This window comes from Chiloscyllium plagiosum, unplaced genomic scaffold, assembly GCF_037043375.1.
Source record: "Chiloscyllium plagiosum isolate Xiang-an unplaced genomic scaffold, Cpla_swu_hap1 HiC_scaffold_15, whole genome shotgun sequence".
In the NCBI taxonomy this organism is placed as follows: domain Eukaryota; kingdom Metazoa; phylum Chordata; class Chondrichthyes; order Orectolobiformes; family Hemiscylliidae; genus Chiloscyllium; species Chiloscyllium plagiosum.
This window is the reverse complement of record NW_028270153.1, coordinates 53,391,439-53,410,666: the sequence shown is the minus strand read 5'-3', so window position 1 is coordinate 53,410,666 and position 19,228 is coordinate 53,391,439. Positions and strand designations below refer to the sequence as shown.

General features: G+C 42.3%; 1 protein-coding gene across 1 annotated transcript in view; it reads right to left on the bottom strand.

Annotated features, from left to right (window-relative positions):
• ccndbp1 (cyclin D-type binding-protein 1) overlaps positions 1-16,952 on the bottom strand; it is a 31,224-nt gene extending 14,272 nt beyond the window's left edge. The window contains exons 1-7 of the mRNA XM_043710205.2: positions 16,798-16,952; positions 12,399-12,458; positions 8,534-8,613; positions 8,368-8,449; positions 6,408-6,504; positions 3,555-3,628; positions 1,435-1,511 (exon numbers count right to left, since the gene is read on the bottom strand). Of these exons, the coding sequence (XP_043566140.1) occupies positions 1,435-1,511; positions 3,555-3,628; positions 6,408-6,504; positions 8,368-8,449; positions 8,534-8,613; positions 12,399-12,458; positions 16,798-16,915 (588 nt within the window). The 5' untranslated portion in view covers positions 16,916-16,952. The remainder of the gene's footprint in view (positions 1-1,434; positions 1,512-3,554; positions 3,629-6,407; positions 6,505-8,367; positions 8,450-8,533; positions 8,614-12,398; positions 12,459-16,797) is intronic.
• Between the last annotated feature and the right edge of the window lie 2,276 nt (positions 16,953-19,228).

Sequence of the window (19,228 nt, the reverse complement as noted above, 5' to 3'; positions counted from 1 at the left end):
CAAAAAAGCCAGAGGTACAATGTGCAGACACTTCATTCCACAGCATGGTTTGATTTGAAGCGAAGTCCTAGCTTCAATAGTGACTTACAAAGGGAATTTGTTAATCATTAGAAGAGATGAGTACAGACCAAAGGAAAAGGGCAGGGATACAGGACTAATTGAGAGCTTTATTCAGAACAAATACAGGCAGATTAGCATCTAAATATATTTCCAAACTTGCAGATGGTACAAAACTAAGCAGCATTCTGTGTTGTGAAGAGGATGTAAAACAGCGTTAGGAAGATTTGGACACGCTTAATCAGTGGGCAAGAACATGGCAGATAGAAGATAATATAGAAAAATGTAAGGTCATCCACATTCTTTTGGAGGAGCACATGCAACATATACCTTGAATGGCAAGAGGTTGGAAATTGCAGATGTTAAAAGAGACCAGAGTGTCTTTATGAATAAGAAAGTGAAGGCTAACATGCAGGTGCAGCAAGCTATTAGGAAAGCTAATGGAATGTTAGCCTTTAATACAAGAGGATTGGAGTACAGGAGCAGTGAAACCTTGCTTCAATTGCATAGGAGCTTGGTCAGATCGTAGCTGGAGTATTGTAGGCGACTCGGTCTCTATGTAAGAGAGGGTGTCACAGCCATAGAAAGAATACAAAGGTAATTCACCAGATTTTTTCCCAGGGTGGTGAGTGCTGTCCTATGAAGACAGATGAGGACAACTGAGCCTGTAGTCTCTGGAGTTTCCAAGAAGGAGAGGTGATCGCATTGAAACCTACCAAATATTTAACAAGATAGAAAGTGTAGGTGAGGTTTCCCCATGTGGGGTGTCAATAACTAGGAGCCACGAGTTAAACATAAGGCAGGTGTCATTCAGGAGCAGGTTGCGAGAGGGTTAGGAAGTTTTGGAATTCTCTGTCCCATAGGGCTGTGGAAACTTATTTCAGCATGGTTAAGTGAATAGTTCATTGATTTTTGATAACAAATGGTATAAAGTATTGTGTGGACAATGTGGATTAAAGACTTTGGCATATTCAATCCATGATGATCACATTAAATGGCAGAGCAGGTTTGAGGGGCTGAAAGATCTCATCTTCCATCCTAAAGGATTGTATGCTCTCTGCATTCTGTATTACTCAATGCAATTAAAATATTATAGAGACACTTTAAAGTTACAATATGGAAACAGCTATTCAGCTCAACTGGTCCATGTCAGCAGTTACCTACATCTCCTCCTAACATTCTGTTCGGTTATAATGAAAAACAACCATTTTTTTCTAGGATTTAATTAGTTATTCATTCTTGACATGTTCAAATCAAATCAGCATTGCAACCATTGTACAATCTTTCTAATAGAACAGAATCCAATACTGCACAGATAAAGCTCCTAAAATTTCACAGACACACTAAGTCTTGGTTTGTATGTTCTATTTTTTGTACCTGTTCAATTTCTTCCAAAGCATCTTCCACAATAGCTGCATAAGAAGACATCAATGATAGAACAGCTGCCTGGTTATCTGTTGAGTACAAAGCAGGCAGACTGTCATTCATTATTATTGCTAAAAAAAATTAGAATAGGTAACTAGGTATGCTTGGCAAATTCAGAACACCTCTGTTACCTGAACATCAATTATCCGAACTTTGGATTATCTAAACAAGATCTCAAGGTCCCGTAGATGCTTCCCATGTTTACGATCAGATCAGAACAAAATACTCCCCACCTGTCCTGTTTGGATAATCAAAGTTGCTCTGTAAATATCAGAAATTGGCTAGCTGAAAGAAGACAGAGTGGTGGTTGATGGGAAATATTCATCCTCGAGTTCAGTTACTAGTGGTCTACCACAAGGATCTGTTTTGGGTCCATTTTTATAAATAATCTGGATGAGGGCATAGAAGGATGGGATAGTAAATTTGTGGATGACAATAAGGTCGGTAGAGTTGCAGATAGTGACAAAGGATGTTGTAGGTTACAGAGGGACATTGGTAAGCTGCAGAGCTGGGCTGAGAGGTGGCAAATGGAGTTTAATGCAGGTAAGTGTGAGGTGTTCACTTAGGAAAGAGTAACAGGAATAATAAATGAAAAAAAGAGTATTGGGCTAATAGTAAAATTCTTGGTAGCATAGATGAGCAGAGATATCTCGATGTCCAGATACACAGATCCTTGAAAGTTGCCACCCAGGTTGATCAGGTTGTTAAGAAGGCATACGGTGTGTTAGCTTTTATTGATAGAGGGATTGAGTTTCAGAACCATGAGGTCACACAGCAGCTGTACAAAACTCTGGTGCGGCCACACTAGGAGTTTTGCATACAGTTCTGGTCACCACATTAGAAGGATGTGGAAACTTTGGAAAAGTTTCAGAGGTGATTCACAAGGATGTTGCCTGGTATGGAGGTAAAGTCTTACAAGGAAAGGCTGGGGGATTTGAGGCTGTTTTCATTAGAGAGAAGGTTGATAGGTGACTTAATTGAGACAGATGAGATAATCAGAGGGTTAGACAGGGTGGATCATGACAGCCTGTTTCCTTGGATGGAGATGGCTAGCACGAGGGTACATAGTTTTAAATTGAGGGGTGACAGATATAGGTCAGGTGCCAGAGGTAGATTTTTTAGATTAGATTACCTATCTTCGGCCCAACAAGTCTACACCGACCCTCTGAAGAGTAATCCACCCAGAGCCAGTTCCCTCTGACTAATGCACCTAATACTATGGGCAATTTAGCATGGCCAATTCACCTAACCTGCACATCCTTGGATTGTTGGAGGAAACCTGAGCAACCAGAGGAAACTCATACAGACACAGGGAGAATGTCTGTGTGGAGTTTGCACAGTCATCGGAGGCTGGAATCGAACCTGGGTCCCTGGTGCTGTGAAGGAGCAGTGTTAACCACTGTGCCCTTTTCTTTACTCAGTAGTAGAGGCGTGGAATGCACTGCCTGCAACAGTAGTAGACTCACCAACTTTAAGGACATTTAAATGGTCATTGGATAGGCACATGGACAAGAATTGAATAATGTAGCTTGGATGGGCTTCAGATTGTCGCACCAAGCTGTGAAACCATCGAGGGCCAAAGGGCCTGTACTACATTGTAATGTTCTGTGTTCTATGTATTACACTCAAAAGAAAAAATATCACCTCGACATTTTGTTAATGACAAATCTCATGAGTAACTCTAACCCAATCATACATGGCTCTTAGCAAAAAAAGGTTCGAAGTGGTAGAGGCTCAGTAACCAATTCTTCAATTCCAAAGCACCTCCAAAACTTTATATGAGCCACAGTTAAATATTGATACGAAAAACATCAAAGTACGAATATTTATAGAGGAATCAACAGGTGGTCGAAAAAGAGAAATGGGAGTGAGGAATGTGAGAGGGGGAGAGAAAGCAGAATGGGAGAAACAGATGAGAGGTGAATGCGGGGAGAGCAAAATGGGGTTGAGGGGGACAGGGCGGATAAACAAGGATTTTTGGTGGGGTTAGTGAGAATTGGGAAGGGAGAAAGGAGTGAGGGGGAAAAGGAAGAGGAGAGGAAATTTATGACATATTTTGAAATCTACATTACCTTTTGGCAATTTAGAAAACTTGTCACAAGCTTCCCAAACTCCCCCTGTGGATGTCAGTTGGCCCTGTGATAAACTGAAGCCAAAAAAAAGTCACATACAAATCATGCAAATCTACAAGGGAAGAAAAGAGTACAATCGTAGCCAAAGCTTTAAGATCAAAATTATCTTATGAAGAATAATTCTTCAGCACATAAGCACGCAGGGCTAAAATGGTGCTAAAGTTTAAAAAGAAAAATCAAACAGACTTCAAGACAAACTGAATTTCATCAAGTGGGTTTCACTGTCAGTTCATGAGCACATGGCCACAATGATCAAATTCTGAATTGCCAATTACAAGTTTTTTTTAAAAGTTGCAGTCATCTTTTTACTAAGTTTGAATTTGCATTCATGCTAAAAGAAAATGAGACCATAATTTTAATTCTCTCTTTTCATCTTATCCTTTAACTTAAAATGGAACCTTGAGGTATTTCAAAAATCTGATTACACAGAAACATAGAGGATAGAAGCAGGAGGTGGCTATTTGGCCCTTTGAGCCTGCCCCACCATTTATCATGATCATGGCTGATCGTTCAACTCAATAGCCTATACCTGCTTTCTCCCCATAACCTTTGATTCCTTTTGTCGCAAGTTCTAAATCTACGCACCTCTTGTATACACTCAATGTTTTGGCATCAACTACTTTCTGTGGTAATGAATTCCACAGGCTCACCACTCTTTGGGTGAAGAAATGTCTCCTCATATCTGTCCCAAATGGTCTATCCTGAACCCTCAGACTGTGACCCCTGGTTCTGATACATCTATCATCGGGAACATCTTCCCTGCATCTACGCGGTCTAGTCATAGAACATAGAACAGTACAGCACAGAGTAGGCCCTTTGGCTCTTGATGTTGTGCCAGCCTTTTATCTTCCTCTAAGATTAGATTAACCTATACACCCTTCATTGTACTAACTTCATGTGCCTATCTAAGAATCACTTAATGCCCCCAATGTGCAGGCAGTGCATTCCACGCACACACCGCTCTGAGTAAAGAACCTACCTTTGACATCTCCCTTGAATCTTCCTCTAATAACATTAAAATTATGCCCCCTCATGATAGATACTTCCACCATGGGAAAAAGTCTCTGCCTATCCACTCTATCTACGCCTTTCAACATCTTGTACATCTCTGTCAAGTCACCGCTCATCCTTCTTCACTCCAATGAGAAAAGCCCTAGCTCCCTCAAATCATCTTCACAGGACATGCCCTCCAGTCCAGGCAGCATCCTAATAAATCTCCTCTGCAGCTTCCACATCCTTCCAATAATTAGGCAACCAGAACTGAACACAATATTCCAAGTGTGGTCTAACCAGGACCCTACAGAGCTGTAGCATAATCGTGTGGCTCTCAAAACTCAATCCTCCTGCTAATGAAAGCTAATACACCACACATTTTCTTAACAACCCTATCAACCTGGGTAGCAACTTTGAGGGATCTATTAGAATAGTCCTGTGGGAATTTTATAAGTGTATGAGATATCCGAGATATCCTTCGCACCACCTGCTACCCCCCCCCCCCCCCCAAACCCATCTGAACTCCAGGAAAAATAATCCTAACCGAGTCAGTCAATCTCTCCTCATATTAGTCCCTTCATCCCCAGAATCAGCCAGGTAAACCTTCACTGCATTCCCTTGAGAAAAGGAGACAGAAACTGCACACAATATTCTCGGCTGATCTCACCAACGCCCTGCAACAACACATCCCTGCTCCTGTACTCTAAACCTCTCACAATAAAGGCCAACATACCATTTGCCTTCTTTACCACCTGCTGCACCTGCATGCTTACCTTCAGCCATTGGTGCACAAGGATACCCAGGTCCTGCTGCTCACTCCCCTCTCCCAAAGTACAGCCATTCAGGTAGTTACTTGCCTTCTTGTTTTTGCTTCTAAAGTGAATAATCTCACACTTATCCAAATTATATTGCATCATTCCACTGATGTGCCCACTCGCTCAACCTGTCCAGATCATGCTGAAGGATCTCTGCATCCACGTCAGTTCAGCCTCCCTCCCACCCAACTTGGTATTATCTGCAAACTTTGAGATGTTCCATTTTGTTCTTTCATCCAAATCATTAATATCTATTGTGAAAGCTGGGACCCCAGCAATTCACAATAAATATTAATGATTTGTATAACCCCTGTGGCACCCCACTAGTTACAGGTACTGCTTACCAATTTGAAAAAGGACCCACTCATTCTTACTGCTTCCTCTCTGCCAGTTTTCTATTCATCTCAACACGAGTCCATCATAAATTTACCTTTCAGAAAACTTTTTTGTTTAAATTTTGGGGAAAACAGCAAAGCTGGCTGAGTGACAGAATGCAAAATCCAAAATCAGATTCACTTTAAACTATTTACTACATATTTTCCTCTTTTCCTTTTACCACCATATTCGCACCATGTAATGCACAAATTGTTTAATGTTAGACAAAAACAAAACACTAACATTATCCTGCTTGCTTAGATTAATGACTTTGAATGCAATGTGTGGAGGATCTACTGGAGGCATTCCAAACAGGAGTTCAGTGTATATGATAGGGTGTCTGCCACTTTAGCATTGACAATCCATTCTGTAACCAGACTCCTATAAATAATAGTTACAGTCGGTTCATGGAGAACTGCATATCTGAATTAAACTCACAGTTGAAGATTAAACATGTAAAGAGAGGTACCAAAGTTCACCAGTTTTAAAAGAATATCTGAGCAAAACATTTCTTGTTCTCCTGAAGGTACTTTGTTAAGTACTGGATTTTAAATTACAATGTAAGTTTGCTTTATATCGTCAGATGAATTGCGTAACTGAAATTTTGCACCTTTGAAGGGGTGTGCTCAGTATCACATTTAAAAGCTGAATGACTCCTTCCACTATGTCCACTGTGGCATCTCGAACTAATCGTCGTAGAGTTACACCTGAAGTAGAAGAGACAATCATTAGCTTCTCTTGACCATCACAATCAATGATTTCTATCCATAATTTTTGTCGATACAAAATACATCACACTTAAACGCAATGTACTCAGATACTTTTTGAACAACTTATTCAAAATCAATTTTTAAAAGAACAATATTAGAATACAGAAAATGAAAACTTTCTATTATACATTCGTAACAGAAATGTTGAAAAAAATCCTAAGAAATTCATGGTTGCAAGAATGGTAAAGTATAATACTGACAGAAACTTCCCATTAAGTATACAAAATCATCTTTCCAAATGTACCATTGTCAAATTTCAGCATAACCACAGAAACATTCTTCCAAGCATTATATACTAGAAAAGTGATTACAATGGGTGCATTAGCAGCAATGCTGAATCCACAGATAACACCAGAATCTTTGAAAAGTTGTCACTTATTGGTGACAATTATTCTTCAGGATAAAATTGTGACAACTAATATTTTCCAAAACAGAACTTCAGCCCATCAGTTTTATGACTGTTGTTTAGGTATATCACATACTTATGTCTAATCCACAAGTTCCCTCCCAAATCACTTCTTATTCTGATTTGAAAATATTGCCTTTCTTTCAATGTCACTAGATCAAAAGCTTAGAACTTTCTCCTAATTCTTTGCCACAGAAAGCTGTGGATGCGGAGTCCTTGTATATATTTAAGGCCCAGACAGTTAGATTCTTGATCAATAGAGGAATTAAGGATTATGTGAAAGAACAGGATGTGAGGGGTGTTGAACCTTCCGAATAGCAGAACAGGCTTGATGAGCTGAACAGCCTACTCCCGTTCCTTTTTAGTCTGGTGCAATGGCATTGTGGGAATACTTAGACAAAATTTATTGCAGCAATTCAGGGTGACAGACTACCACTACTTTCTCAAGGACAACTAGATATGGGCAAAACATGCTGGCCAGGCAAGTGATGACAATATTCTATGAGTGATTTTATTTTAAAAATGGGATCTATAAATTATCAGACACATTGTAATTTTCTTTCCCCTTCTGAAGTGACAGTGAGCCTGGCCAAGATGTTAAAGGAGCTTTCAGAGGCAGAGTGGGACATGGCTAGAAGGCTTTGGAGGTAAAAACAAAGATTTGAAATTAATACCAGAGAATGCGAGGAACCAACATACATGATTTTGCTGATGGGAAACGGGGTTGTGAAACATGTAAAATCGTTCAAATCGAACAGAATACAAGATTCCAAATTATGGGATGGGAACAAAAGGGCATGTAGGAAGGCTGGTGGAGTTAAGAGGAGAGGTATGAAAAACTGAGAAGATGCAGAAGAGTGACTTTGTTTTTATCTTCACTAGCCAGGAGCGCCATTTGATTGCTGCAAGGTTTAAGATGGTTAAATTACAGTCATAGCACTACATGCATTTCAAGGTGCCTTACATTTCACCAACATGGACTGAAAAGGTCCACAACTGCATTAAATTATGCAGTTTGACAGGAGGTACATGCAGATAATTGGAACTGACTACAGAGATCTCTTGGTAGGCTTATTTGGAAGGTCAAGTAAAGTTGTTTGCACTCAACTCAGTCACACAGAACAGGAAGGCAACTCAAACTTTCAAGTTGTAACATAAAACTGAACAATGTCTTTCAGAACTGAGTTATGGTTCAAATGCAGTTCATGAGGAATAGCAGTTTATAAAAGGTTAAAGCTGTGCAAGGTCAACATTCCAAGTCACTGACATACTTAATCTCACACAACAGAGAAATGACCATCCATCCAACATGTTTGCTAATTTTTCACAGCTATGGTATCTTTTTAACCTTTTTCATTCCAATGATAAATGTGTAGCGCTTCAGTAGCACTTGCCTTGACTCTTGGGTAACCAGAAGTACACAGTGGTTAAATTAAGGGTGCTCTTCTGAAAGTCTGCAGTGAGTTTCTGACAGTCCTAATATGGAAAAAAAAAATTTAAATACAGTACTGCTTCATCATGTGCAAGAATTGTAATCAGAAGTGCAGGTTACATACTTACTTGTACAGATGGTAAGGGTGGTTTTGAAAAGGCCAGACTTAGCTTTGTTGCTTCGTGTGAGATTGCTTTGAAACAGTCACCTAAAAGAAACATGTTCAGATAAGCTAGGCAATAGTTCAAACAAATAAAATAAAAGCTGGAAGTAGTTACAGTGACCACAACTGAAACCACAAAGTGTGGAATAAGCCAGGCCTAATACAAGCTTAAATCTAAAATTTATTATGGAGGCAGAGTTTAAATTGCTATTGCAAAATTTTCCCCATTGTATTGTATTTGCTTTTAACGCTACAAGTTAACCTCATGGAAGTCATTAGTACAATCACATTAGCAAAAGTTTCGATGAATTCATCGAAATTTTGATTCTGTCAAATAGTAAAAATAATGCCAGATATTGGTTGGAATGAATATTGTCCTTTTCTTCAATCACAAGTTTTTGTAGAATTACAACAAAATAACGCTAAACACGCAACCTCCTATGTACCGTAAGTTTTACTTTCGAGAATAAACTTTTACTTTATTCAATAAGAACAGAGAATTTGGTAAAGGAGGAGGTGGTATGGCATTGTTAATCAAGGACATATTAGGGCGGCAGAAAGGACATTTGAGGACTCATCTACTGAGGTTAGAAACAGGAAAGGAGTGGTCACCCTGTTGGAAGTTTTCTATAGGCCTCCGAATAGTTGCAGAGATGTAGAGGAAAGGACAGCAACGATAACTCTGGATAGCAGTGAGAGTAACAGGGTAGTTGCCATGGGGGCTTTAACTTTCCAAATATTGACTGGAAATGCTATAGTTCAAGTACTTTAGATGGGTCAGTTTTTGTCCAATGTGTGCAGGGTGGTTTCCTGACAGTATGTAGACAGGTCAACAAGGGCCGAGGCCACTGTGGATTTTGTACTCGGTAATGAACCTGGCAAGATGTTAGATTTGGAGGTAGATGAGCATTTTGGTGATAGCAACCACAGTTTGGTTATGTTTACTTTAACGATGGAAAGGGATACATATATACCACAGGCCAAGAGTTATAGCTGGAGGAAAGGCAATTAAGATACAAATAGGCAAGACTTAGGATGCATAGGATCGGGAAGGTAAGTGCAGGGGATGGGCACAATTGAAATGTGGAGCTTATTCAATGAACAGCTACTGTGTGTCCTTGATAAGTATGTATCTGTCAGACAGGGAGGAAGTGGTCAAGCAAGGGAGCCATGATTTACTAAAGAAGTTGAATCTCTTATTAAAAGGAAGAAGGCAACTTATGTTAGGGCGAGACGTGAAGGCTCAGTTAGGGCATTTGAGGATTACAAGTAACCTACAGACCTATAAAGACCTAAAAAGAGAGCTAAGAGTCAAGAGAGGACATGAGAAGTTGTTGGCAGGTAGGATCATGGAAAACCCTAAAGCTTTTTGTTGGTTGTATCAGGAATAAAAGAATGACTAGAGAAAGATTAGGTCCAATCAAGGATAATAGTGGGAAGTTGTGCGTGGAGTCAGAGGAGATAGGGGAAGCGCTAAATGAATATTTTTCATCAGTATTCACACTGGAAAAAGACAATGTTGCCGAGAAGAATACTGAGATACAGACAACTAGACTAATTGGGTTTGAGGTTCACAAAGAGATGTTAGCAATTCTGGAAAGAGAGAGATTGGGTAAGTCCACTGGGCCAGATGAAATTTATTTTAGTATTCTCTGGGAAGCCAGGGAGGAGATTGCCAAGCCTTTGGCTTTTATCTTTATGTCGTCATTGTCTACAGGAATAGTGCCAGAAGACTGGAGGTTAGCAAATGTTGCCCCCTTGTTCAGGAGGGGGAGTAGAGATCTTCCTGGTAATTACAGACAAGTGAGCCTTACTTTGGTTGTGGGTAAAGTGTTGGAAAAGGTTATAAGGTTAAAAGGTTATAATCATTTGGAAAGGAATAACTTAATCGGGGATAGTCAACACAGTTTTGTGAAGGGTAGATCTTGCCTCACAAACCTTATTGAGTTGTTTGAAATGGTGACCAAACAGGTGGATGAGGGTAAAGTGATTGATGTGATGTAAACGAATTTCAGTAAGGCATTTGATAAGGTTCCCCACAGTAGGGTATTGTACAAAATACAGAAGCATGGTTTTGAGGATGATTTAGTGGTTTGGATCAGAAATTGACTAGCTGAAAGATGGTGGTTGATAGGAAATGTTCATTCTGGAGTTCAGTTACGAGTAGTGTATCACAAGGATCTGTTTTGGGGCCACTACTGTTTGTCATTTTTATAAATGACCTATATGAGGGCATAGAAGGATGGGTTAGTAAATTTGTGGATGACACTGAAGGATGTTGCAGGTTATAGAGGGTACATGGATAAGTTGCAGAGCTGAGCTGAGAGGTGGCAAATGGAGTTTAATACGGAAAAGTATGAGGTGATTCACTTTGCAAGGAGCAACAGGAATAAAGAGCACTGGGCGAAGAGCAAAATTCTTGGTAGTGTAGATGAGCAGAGAGATCTCTGTGTCCATGTACATAGATCCCTGAAAGGTGTCACCCAGGTTGATACGCTTGCTAAGAAGGCATATGGTGTGTTAGCTTTTATTGGTAGAAGGATTGAGATTCAGAGCCACGAGGTCAGCTACAGTTGTACAAAACTCTGGTGCGACTGCTCTTGGAGTATAGCGTACAGTTCTGGTCACCGCATTATAGGAAGGATGTGGAAGCTTTGGAATGAGTTCAGAGATTTACTAGGATGTTGCCTGGTACGGAGGGAAGGTCCAATGAGAAAAGGCTGAGAGACTTGAGGCTGTTTTCGTTAGAGAGAAGAAGGTTGAGAGGTGACTTCATTGAGACATCTAAGATAATCAGAGGGTTAGATAGGGTGGATGGTGAGAGCCCTTTTTCTGGGATGGAGATGGCTAGCAGAAGGGGATATAGCTTTAAATTGAAGGGTGATAGATATAGGACAGGTGTCAGAGGTAGTTTCTTTACTCGGTAGTAGGGATAACAGTAGCGGACTTGCCAACTTTAAGGGCATTTAAATGGTCATTAGATAAACATATGGATGAAAATGGAAAAGTGTAGGATAGGCAGACTTCGGATTGGTTCCACAGGTCAGGGCAGCATTGAGGGCCAAAGGGCCTGTGCTGCACTTAAATGTTCTATGTTCTATCAAGATTGGTATGAGTGGGTTTACCAATATGCTAGTCAGTCACATGGCATGTGACATTGCCACAAATGTTGGGATAGGAAAGGTACAAATAATGTTCTAAAATGATAATGAAAATGTAAACAGTTTTGCTACTTTCCTCTATATTTTTTCAACCGCAATCTTCTGACAGTTGGCTCTTGATCCTGTGCATGCACAGATAGCAAATTTACCGTATTGCAACATGCATAGTAACATCCTTCTTCCCCAACACAAGCATTTCCTCAAATGACAAATACTTATATACAGAAGCTAAAAATTCAAATAAGTAAAATGATCCTAAATTAATGTCAATATTTGAGTAGAAATCTTAAATTGTATATTTTCTCGTTCCTGGCCTTAGCTCCTTTACGTATCCAAAGATGACTTTAAAAATCATCCCCATCTACGTTTAATGTATTTTAGTCTATCTGATAAGCATTACAGAACACTTAGGCAAAAATCAACTAGGAGAAAGTGAGGACTGCAGATGCTGGAGATCAGAGCTGAAAAATGTGTTGCTGGAAAAGCGCAGCAGGCCAGGCAGCATCAAAGGAGCAGGAGAATCGAAGGGCTTATGCCCGAACATCGATTCTCCTGCTACTTTGATGCTGCCTGACCTGCTGCGCTTTTCCAGCAACACATTTGTCAGCTTACTTAGGCAGTCAACACTCAGTAATGTCTTCTCACATCTTTATAGATCAAGTACCAAACCTAGAGTTTTCCAGAAGTGCTGCAAGTCAAAATTTTCTGATTTCCACAACGATTCTCCCTCTGTTAAAAAGAGAAATATTTCCATGAATACATTGCTTTATTGCGCAGATTATTAAGAGAACAAGTGCATCTCATTAAAAGCCATTTTTGCTGAGTTATCAAATTTCAACTGGAATAGTTCAGCACAAGTTGAACTCTCTATATTCGAACTGAGAAAGTGAGGCGAGAAGGTAGGCCTCAGGGCTCTCACTCCTGCAACCATTGCAGAGAATACATATATGACTAAAAGAAAAAAAAATCTATAAAACCCTGACAATAGTACAGCACAGGAAGTAGACATGTGACAAATTGGAGTTTATGCCAGCACATTCAGACAGCATCCAGTTGACTCCACTCTCCATATTTCCACACAGCTCTTCTCCTTCAAGTCTTTATTCAATTTCATATTGAAGGCTTGCAATGGATGAAACAGATTTTTTTTAAAATGTAGGATTTCAGTAAAATCCTAATGCAACAGCTAACTGTTAGACTCCGGAGATCAGTGTTAATGGAACAACAGAAAGGAAAGAAACAAAAGGTACTCGTAATTAAAATTCTGACCACTAACATTTTCTTGGTTTTACCACTGTACCTTTGGCCAATTATTTTAGACCTGTGACCTCTGATCTTCAACACAGTAATCATTGGAAAGAGTCTATTTACTTAAGTAAAGCTAAATCTTCAGGATTTAAAAAAAAAATCAAATATCCTCAGAATTCTACAAAATTAAAGCTACAATATAAATACAGGTCATAGGTGTAGATACTTTATTTGCAGTGTGGCTGCAAAACAAGATTTTAGTCAACACACCAATAAACATTGCATGGTATCTTTACAGATTTTGAAAAGAAAAATCTAATTCTAAGCATTTCAAAGGAACTTAAGATGCAGAAGGGCAGGCTCATATTTATTCAAAAGTTTTTAAAATGGTAAAACTTTTAACATATCAAATAAAGCAGAATATTATTTAAAACAGAAAAACAACTGCAGAGTTCCAAGGTGAAGCAGCATCTAGCTGTTTTAGTGGGTCATAAAAAGCTTGTAAACAGGTACAGCAAGTAATTATGATTAGTGCAATGCAATCCTTTATTATCTGAAGAATTGAACATAAAAGCAAAGATGATAAACTTCAGTTACACAGTGCATTGGTGAGACCACATCTTAAATACCATATGACCGTTTTCTCCTTATTTAACAATGCAAATGCAATGGAACTGGCTCAGAGTTCTACTCAACTGAAACGTGGACTTAGCAGGTTGTCTTATGAGGAGAGGTTGGACAAACCGAGCTTGTTTTCACGGGAGGTTAGAAGAGAGAAAGGTGAATTGACTGAAGTCTGCAAGATCTTCTAAATGGCTCTGACAAGTCAGATGTGGAAAAAAAAGCTTCCTCTTTGGTGTGAATCTAGTGCCACAGGGTACTGTTTAAAATTAGGACTAGCCCTTTCAAGACAGAGAATTGTTTTTCTTTTAGCACTGAGAAGATGACAGAGGAAGGGGTTGTTGAAGTTTTTTTTAAAGCAAACGCCGATACAGTTTTTAGACATTAGACAAAAATCATCAGGGGTTAAAGGGGACGGTTTTGAGTTAAAAACACAAACAATTCAGGTGGGATTCTATTGAATGGCAGAGTAGGCTTGGAGAATCAAATAGCCTGCTTCAGCACTCATTTTGTACATTTACAGAGACACTCATTCCTCACTACAATAATAAGCCTGGCAGATTAACAATAAAACAAAACCATTCGATTAATTCTCAAACCAACCATTACCCAGGTTTACATAAAACCACTAGAGGGTTTCTTATGTTTCAAACTCCACTATGCTCCAATTTCATCATAGTTTCCTATGCAGAGGTGTCCCCTCACATTACAGTGAACTACACTCAACCACACAAACACAAGCACAAATAGAGTCTCATTTCACACACAAGTTGAGACAAAATTTCATGGACTACCTAAAAGGGAATGAAAATTGTCGTGGATCCAAATTCCACTTTCCAATTGAATAAATATACAATTTCCAAGCTTTATCTTAACAGTTCCAAGCTTCAACATTGACAACCATTGGAGCTATGTCTCTCTCAGCTAAGAAAAGCTAACTGGGAACATTGGAATCGAATGTAGATCACATGCAAAAGAGCACACATAACATGAACTCTCATTTAGATAGAAACTTCAACACAGCAAAGCATCCCAACACATTCAGAGAAGTGCAATCAGACAAAATTTGATATTAAGTCATTAAGATAATATTGGGACAAATAATCAAAATACATGACAAAATAATTCAACATCAGCAGACTAAAGAAGTGACTGAGGGTTGACCTTATGGAAGTTCATAAAACGATGAGGGGCATGAATAGGGTAAATAGACAAGGTCTTTACCCTGGGATGCGGGAGTCTAGATCTCGAAGGCATAGGTTTCCGGCGAGAAGGGAAAAGATTTAAAAAGGGCAACTTTTTCATACAAAGAGTGATGCATGTATGGAATGAGCTGCCGGAGGAAGTGGTGGAGGCTGGTACAATTATAACATTTGAGAACCATGATGTGCTGGAGCTGAAGAAGGACTGAGGTGGTCAAAGTTAAAAATCACACAACACAAGCTTATAGTCCAACAGGTTGATTTGGAAGCACGAGCTTTTGCAGTGCTGCTCCTTCATTAGGTAGCTGTCTACCTGGTGAAGGAGCAGCGCTCTGAAAGCTAACATTTCCAAATAAATCTGTTGAACTATAACCTTGTGTTATGTGAGTTTTAACATTTGAAAGGCAACTGGATGGGTATATGAATAGGAAGTGTTTAGAGGGATATGGGCCAAGTGTGGGCAAATGGGACTAGATTAATTTAGGATATCTGGTCGGCATGGATGACTTGGACCGAAAGGTCTGTCTCCATGCTATACATCTCTATCTCTAAATGGGAAAGAGGCACATAGTATTGGAGGGAATTCCAGATTTTCTTTTGTAATTCACTCCAGGAATGTGAGCATTGCTAGCAAGGCTAAGCATTTATTGCCCATCCCTAAATGTGCACAAGGTGATAAGCTGTCTTTTTAAACCATTGTAGTCCATGTATTGTGGATGCAATCACAACACTGTTAGGTCCAGATTTTCAACCTAACCAACTTAAGGTAAACCCATCAATGGTCTGCAAAAATGCACATGATGCAAAAGTTAGAAAAGCACATAATTATGATTGAAAGGCTTGAGAAGGTGACAGGTACAGAGGCATTTAGCCAGGAAGCGACTTAGGCACAAAAAATAGAATGTTCATTTAAAACCAAATCAAGGCACATACCAGCAGCCGATGCTAATGAAGAGTACAGGGAAGGAGGCAGCAATTAGAACTTCGTGCAAAATTAGCCAAAATACTGACAAACACAGCAGGTTGGCAGCAACAGTGGGGAAGGAAATAGTTAACATTTCAGGTCTGTAGTTTTTCATAATAATTCTAGACCTGACATAATAACTCTGATTCTCTCACCAAGGCTGTACCATTGAGTATTTTCTGTTTTTATATTTCAGAATTTGATTCTGTTTTTGGATTTACTTCTAAGGGATGCTGGAGTGTCAGAGGTAAGGGGTCGAACTTATAGAGGTATAAGTTCGATAGGGTAAATAGACAAGGTCTTTTCCCTGGGGTGGGGGAGTCCAGAACTAGAGGGCATAGGTTTTGGGTGAGAGGGGAAATATATAAAACAGACCAATGGGGCAACTTTTTCACAGAGAGTGGTACGTGTACACGGAATGAGCTGCCAGAGGAAGTGGTGGACGCTGGTACAAATACAGAATTTAAAAGGCATCTGGATGGGTATATGAATAGGAAGGTTTGGAGGGATATGGGCCAGGTGCTGGCAGGTGGGATTAGATTGGGTTGGGATATCTGGTCGGCATGGATGGGTTGGACCGAAGGGTCTATTTCCATGCTGCACATCTCTATGACTCTACGAACTGCGTATATGATGAACTCAGATTTTTTTTTGGGGGGGGGGGGGGGGGGAAGAGATAGGTACAGAAAGGAGATAGGAGGTCTGCTGAAACAGCCTGAAGGAAGCATAGGGATGGATTAATATACTGAGGTTGGATCAGTGAGACAACTGAAGAGCCTCTCTACGGTACTGGAATCCAGCCTGGAGGCATCAATCAGGTGTCTACATCTGAATGGGCTCTTACAGCCGGCTTTCGCCCCCTTTTACAGCTCCCTTCACTGTCACTGGGGTAGTACCCTGGACGTGTCCGGATAGAGTGGAGGGACCCTCGACTCCAGGGCCTGCCCGGGCTCCGCAGCCCTCTCCCCTTATTGCGGGATCTGTCCTATCGGAGGATCCTGAGTCCTGCTCTCGCAGAGCCACCCGAACTCACCTCGCAGCTGTGACACCACCTCCCTCAGGCCGTTCACCAGGTTCCGCAACGGCAGCCGCACGTCGTCGCTCGCTTCCGAGTCTATGCTCTCAGCCGCAGCCGAAAGCAGGCCCTCCATCTTGTCGTCAGGGCGGAGCGTGCAGTGAAAACAAACGGTGGGCGGGGCTAGGGCGAAGGGGACGGGATTGTGGGAAGGAGGCAAGACAACTGTATGGGGCGGGGCCTCAGTGCAGGGAGCAGAACCGAGGGGTGGGGCAAGGAGATGGGGGCGGTGGCATAGTGGAGAGTGCAGGACCGCGGGGCGGGGCAAGGAGATGGAGGCGGAGCCAACATGGAGGGTGCTGGACCGCGGGGCGGGGCAAGGAGATGGAGGCGGAGCCAGCGTGGAGGGTGCAGGACCGCGGGGCGGGGCAAGGAGATGGAGGCGGAGCCAGCGTGGAGGGTGCCGGACCGAGGGCGGGGCAAGGAGATGGAGGCGGAGCCAGCGTGGAGGGTGCTGGACCGCGGGGCGGGGCAAGGAGATGGAGGCGGAGCCATCGTGGAGGGTGCTGGACCGCGGGGCGGGGCAAGGAGATGGAGGCGGAGCCAGCGTGGAGGGTGCAGGACCGCGGGGCGGGGCAAGGAGATGGAGGCGGAGCCAGCGTGGAGGGTGCAGGACCGCGGGGCGGGGCAAGGAGATGGAGGCGGAGCCAGCGTGGAGGGTGCAGGACCGCGGGGCGGGGGAAGGAGATGGAGGCGGAGCCAGCGTGGAGGGTGCAGGACCGCGGGGCGGGGCAAGGAGATGGAGGCGGAGCCAGCGTGGAGGGTGCAGGATCGTAGGGCGGGGCAAGGAGATAGGGGCGGTGACAGAGGAGGGCGCAGGACCGCGGGGCAGAGCAAGGCGTGCAGGGCGGGGCCTAGTGTTTGTTCAGGTGTGGGGCGGGGCCTGAGTGGAGAGTACAGGATGAGAATAGAATATCCTTTATTGTCACTTGTACTCCATTACAGGAGGGCAGTGAAAAGTTTTTACCATGGCTACTTTTTAATGGTGCCATCTTCGGTACAAGTACCTAGGTATAAAGCTTACAGAAGTAGAAAAATATTGTGATGTTATGCAAAGGAGAATTAAAAGGAAAGCGGTAGCATTACTTCTGAGAATGAGGTATAGATATGAGGTAGTTTAAACAGTGATGTAGTGGGTTTAAATTGCAGTTTGGTTAAAACAAAAACCCTGCAAACAGCAGCAGCTCAGCACTTGGCGCCAGGCCCCAAGTCTAACAACTTTCCACACACAGCTCCAGCCCACTGGGCGGAGCCAGCGTGGAGGGTGCAGGACCGCGGGGCGGGGGAAGGAGATGGAGGCGGAGCCAGCGTGGAGGGTGCAGGACCGCGGGGCGGGGCAAGGAGATGGAGGCGGAGCCAGCGTGGAGGGTGCAGGATCGTAGGGCGGGGCAAGGAGATAGGGGCGGTGACAGAGGAGGGCGCAGGACCGCGGGGCAGAGCAAGGCGTGCAGGGCGGGGCCTAGTGTTTGTTCAGGTGTGGGGCGGGGCCTGAGTGGAGAGTACAGGATGAGAATAGAATATCCTTTATTGTCACTTGTACTCCATTACAGGAGGGCAGTGAAAAGTTTTTACCATGGCTACTTTTTAATGGTGCCATCTTCGGTACAAGTACCTAGGTATAAAGCTTACAGAAGTAGAAAAATATTGTGATGTTATGCAAAGGAGAATTAAAAGGAAAGCGGTAGCATTACTTCTGAGAATGAGGTATAGATATGAGGTAGTTTAAACAGTGATGTAGTGGGTTTAAATTGCAGTTTGGTTAAAACAAAAACCCTGCAAACAGCAGCAGCTCAGCACTTGGCGCCAGGCCCCAAGTCTAACAACTTTCCACACACAGCTCCAGCCCACTCCTAACCGGCACTCTTGCGCCGTGCTGGGGTTAGCTTCACCTCATGCGGGAGCAGGAATTCTCCTGCTGCCATCGCTCTGGGACATGGCTCGCGCTCACTCTGCTGCCGCTGCGGCTCACGGCGCACGCGCTCAGCTCCCGCCCAATCTCCGGGTGCGACTCGTGTCCCTTGACTCCTTTCTCCAGGTAGGGGACGTTAAAAGGTGGGCTGGTTGGGTGAGGGTGAGGGTGGAGAGAAAAACTGCACAGTGGGGATTAAAAAATAGAAAGGAATAGGTACTGGCGAGTGGAGGAGCTCCAAGTGGAGCATCGTATCCCGCCGCCATCTTGAGAGGGACTAGGGGTCGGGCAAGGTGATGAGGATGGGGCCAGTGCTATGTTCAGGGTGTGGGGTGTAGCCAAGAATTTATTGAAAAGTGGATGCAGAACATTCAAATAGTGTTCGGGGGGAGAGAGAGAGAAACAAAGAAAGAGAGTTTTGGGAATGATTCTGCTTATGCCCATTTACACCCCACTAACCAAAAGGATATCAGAGAAAAA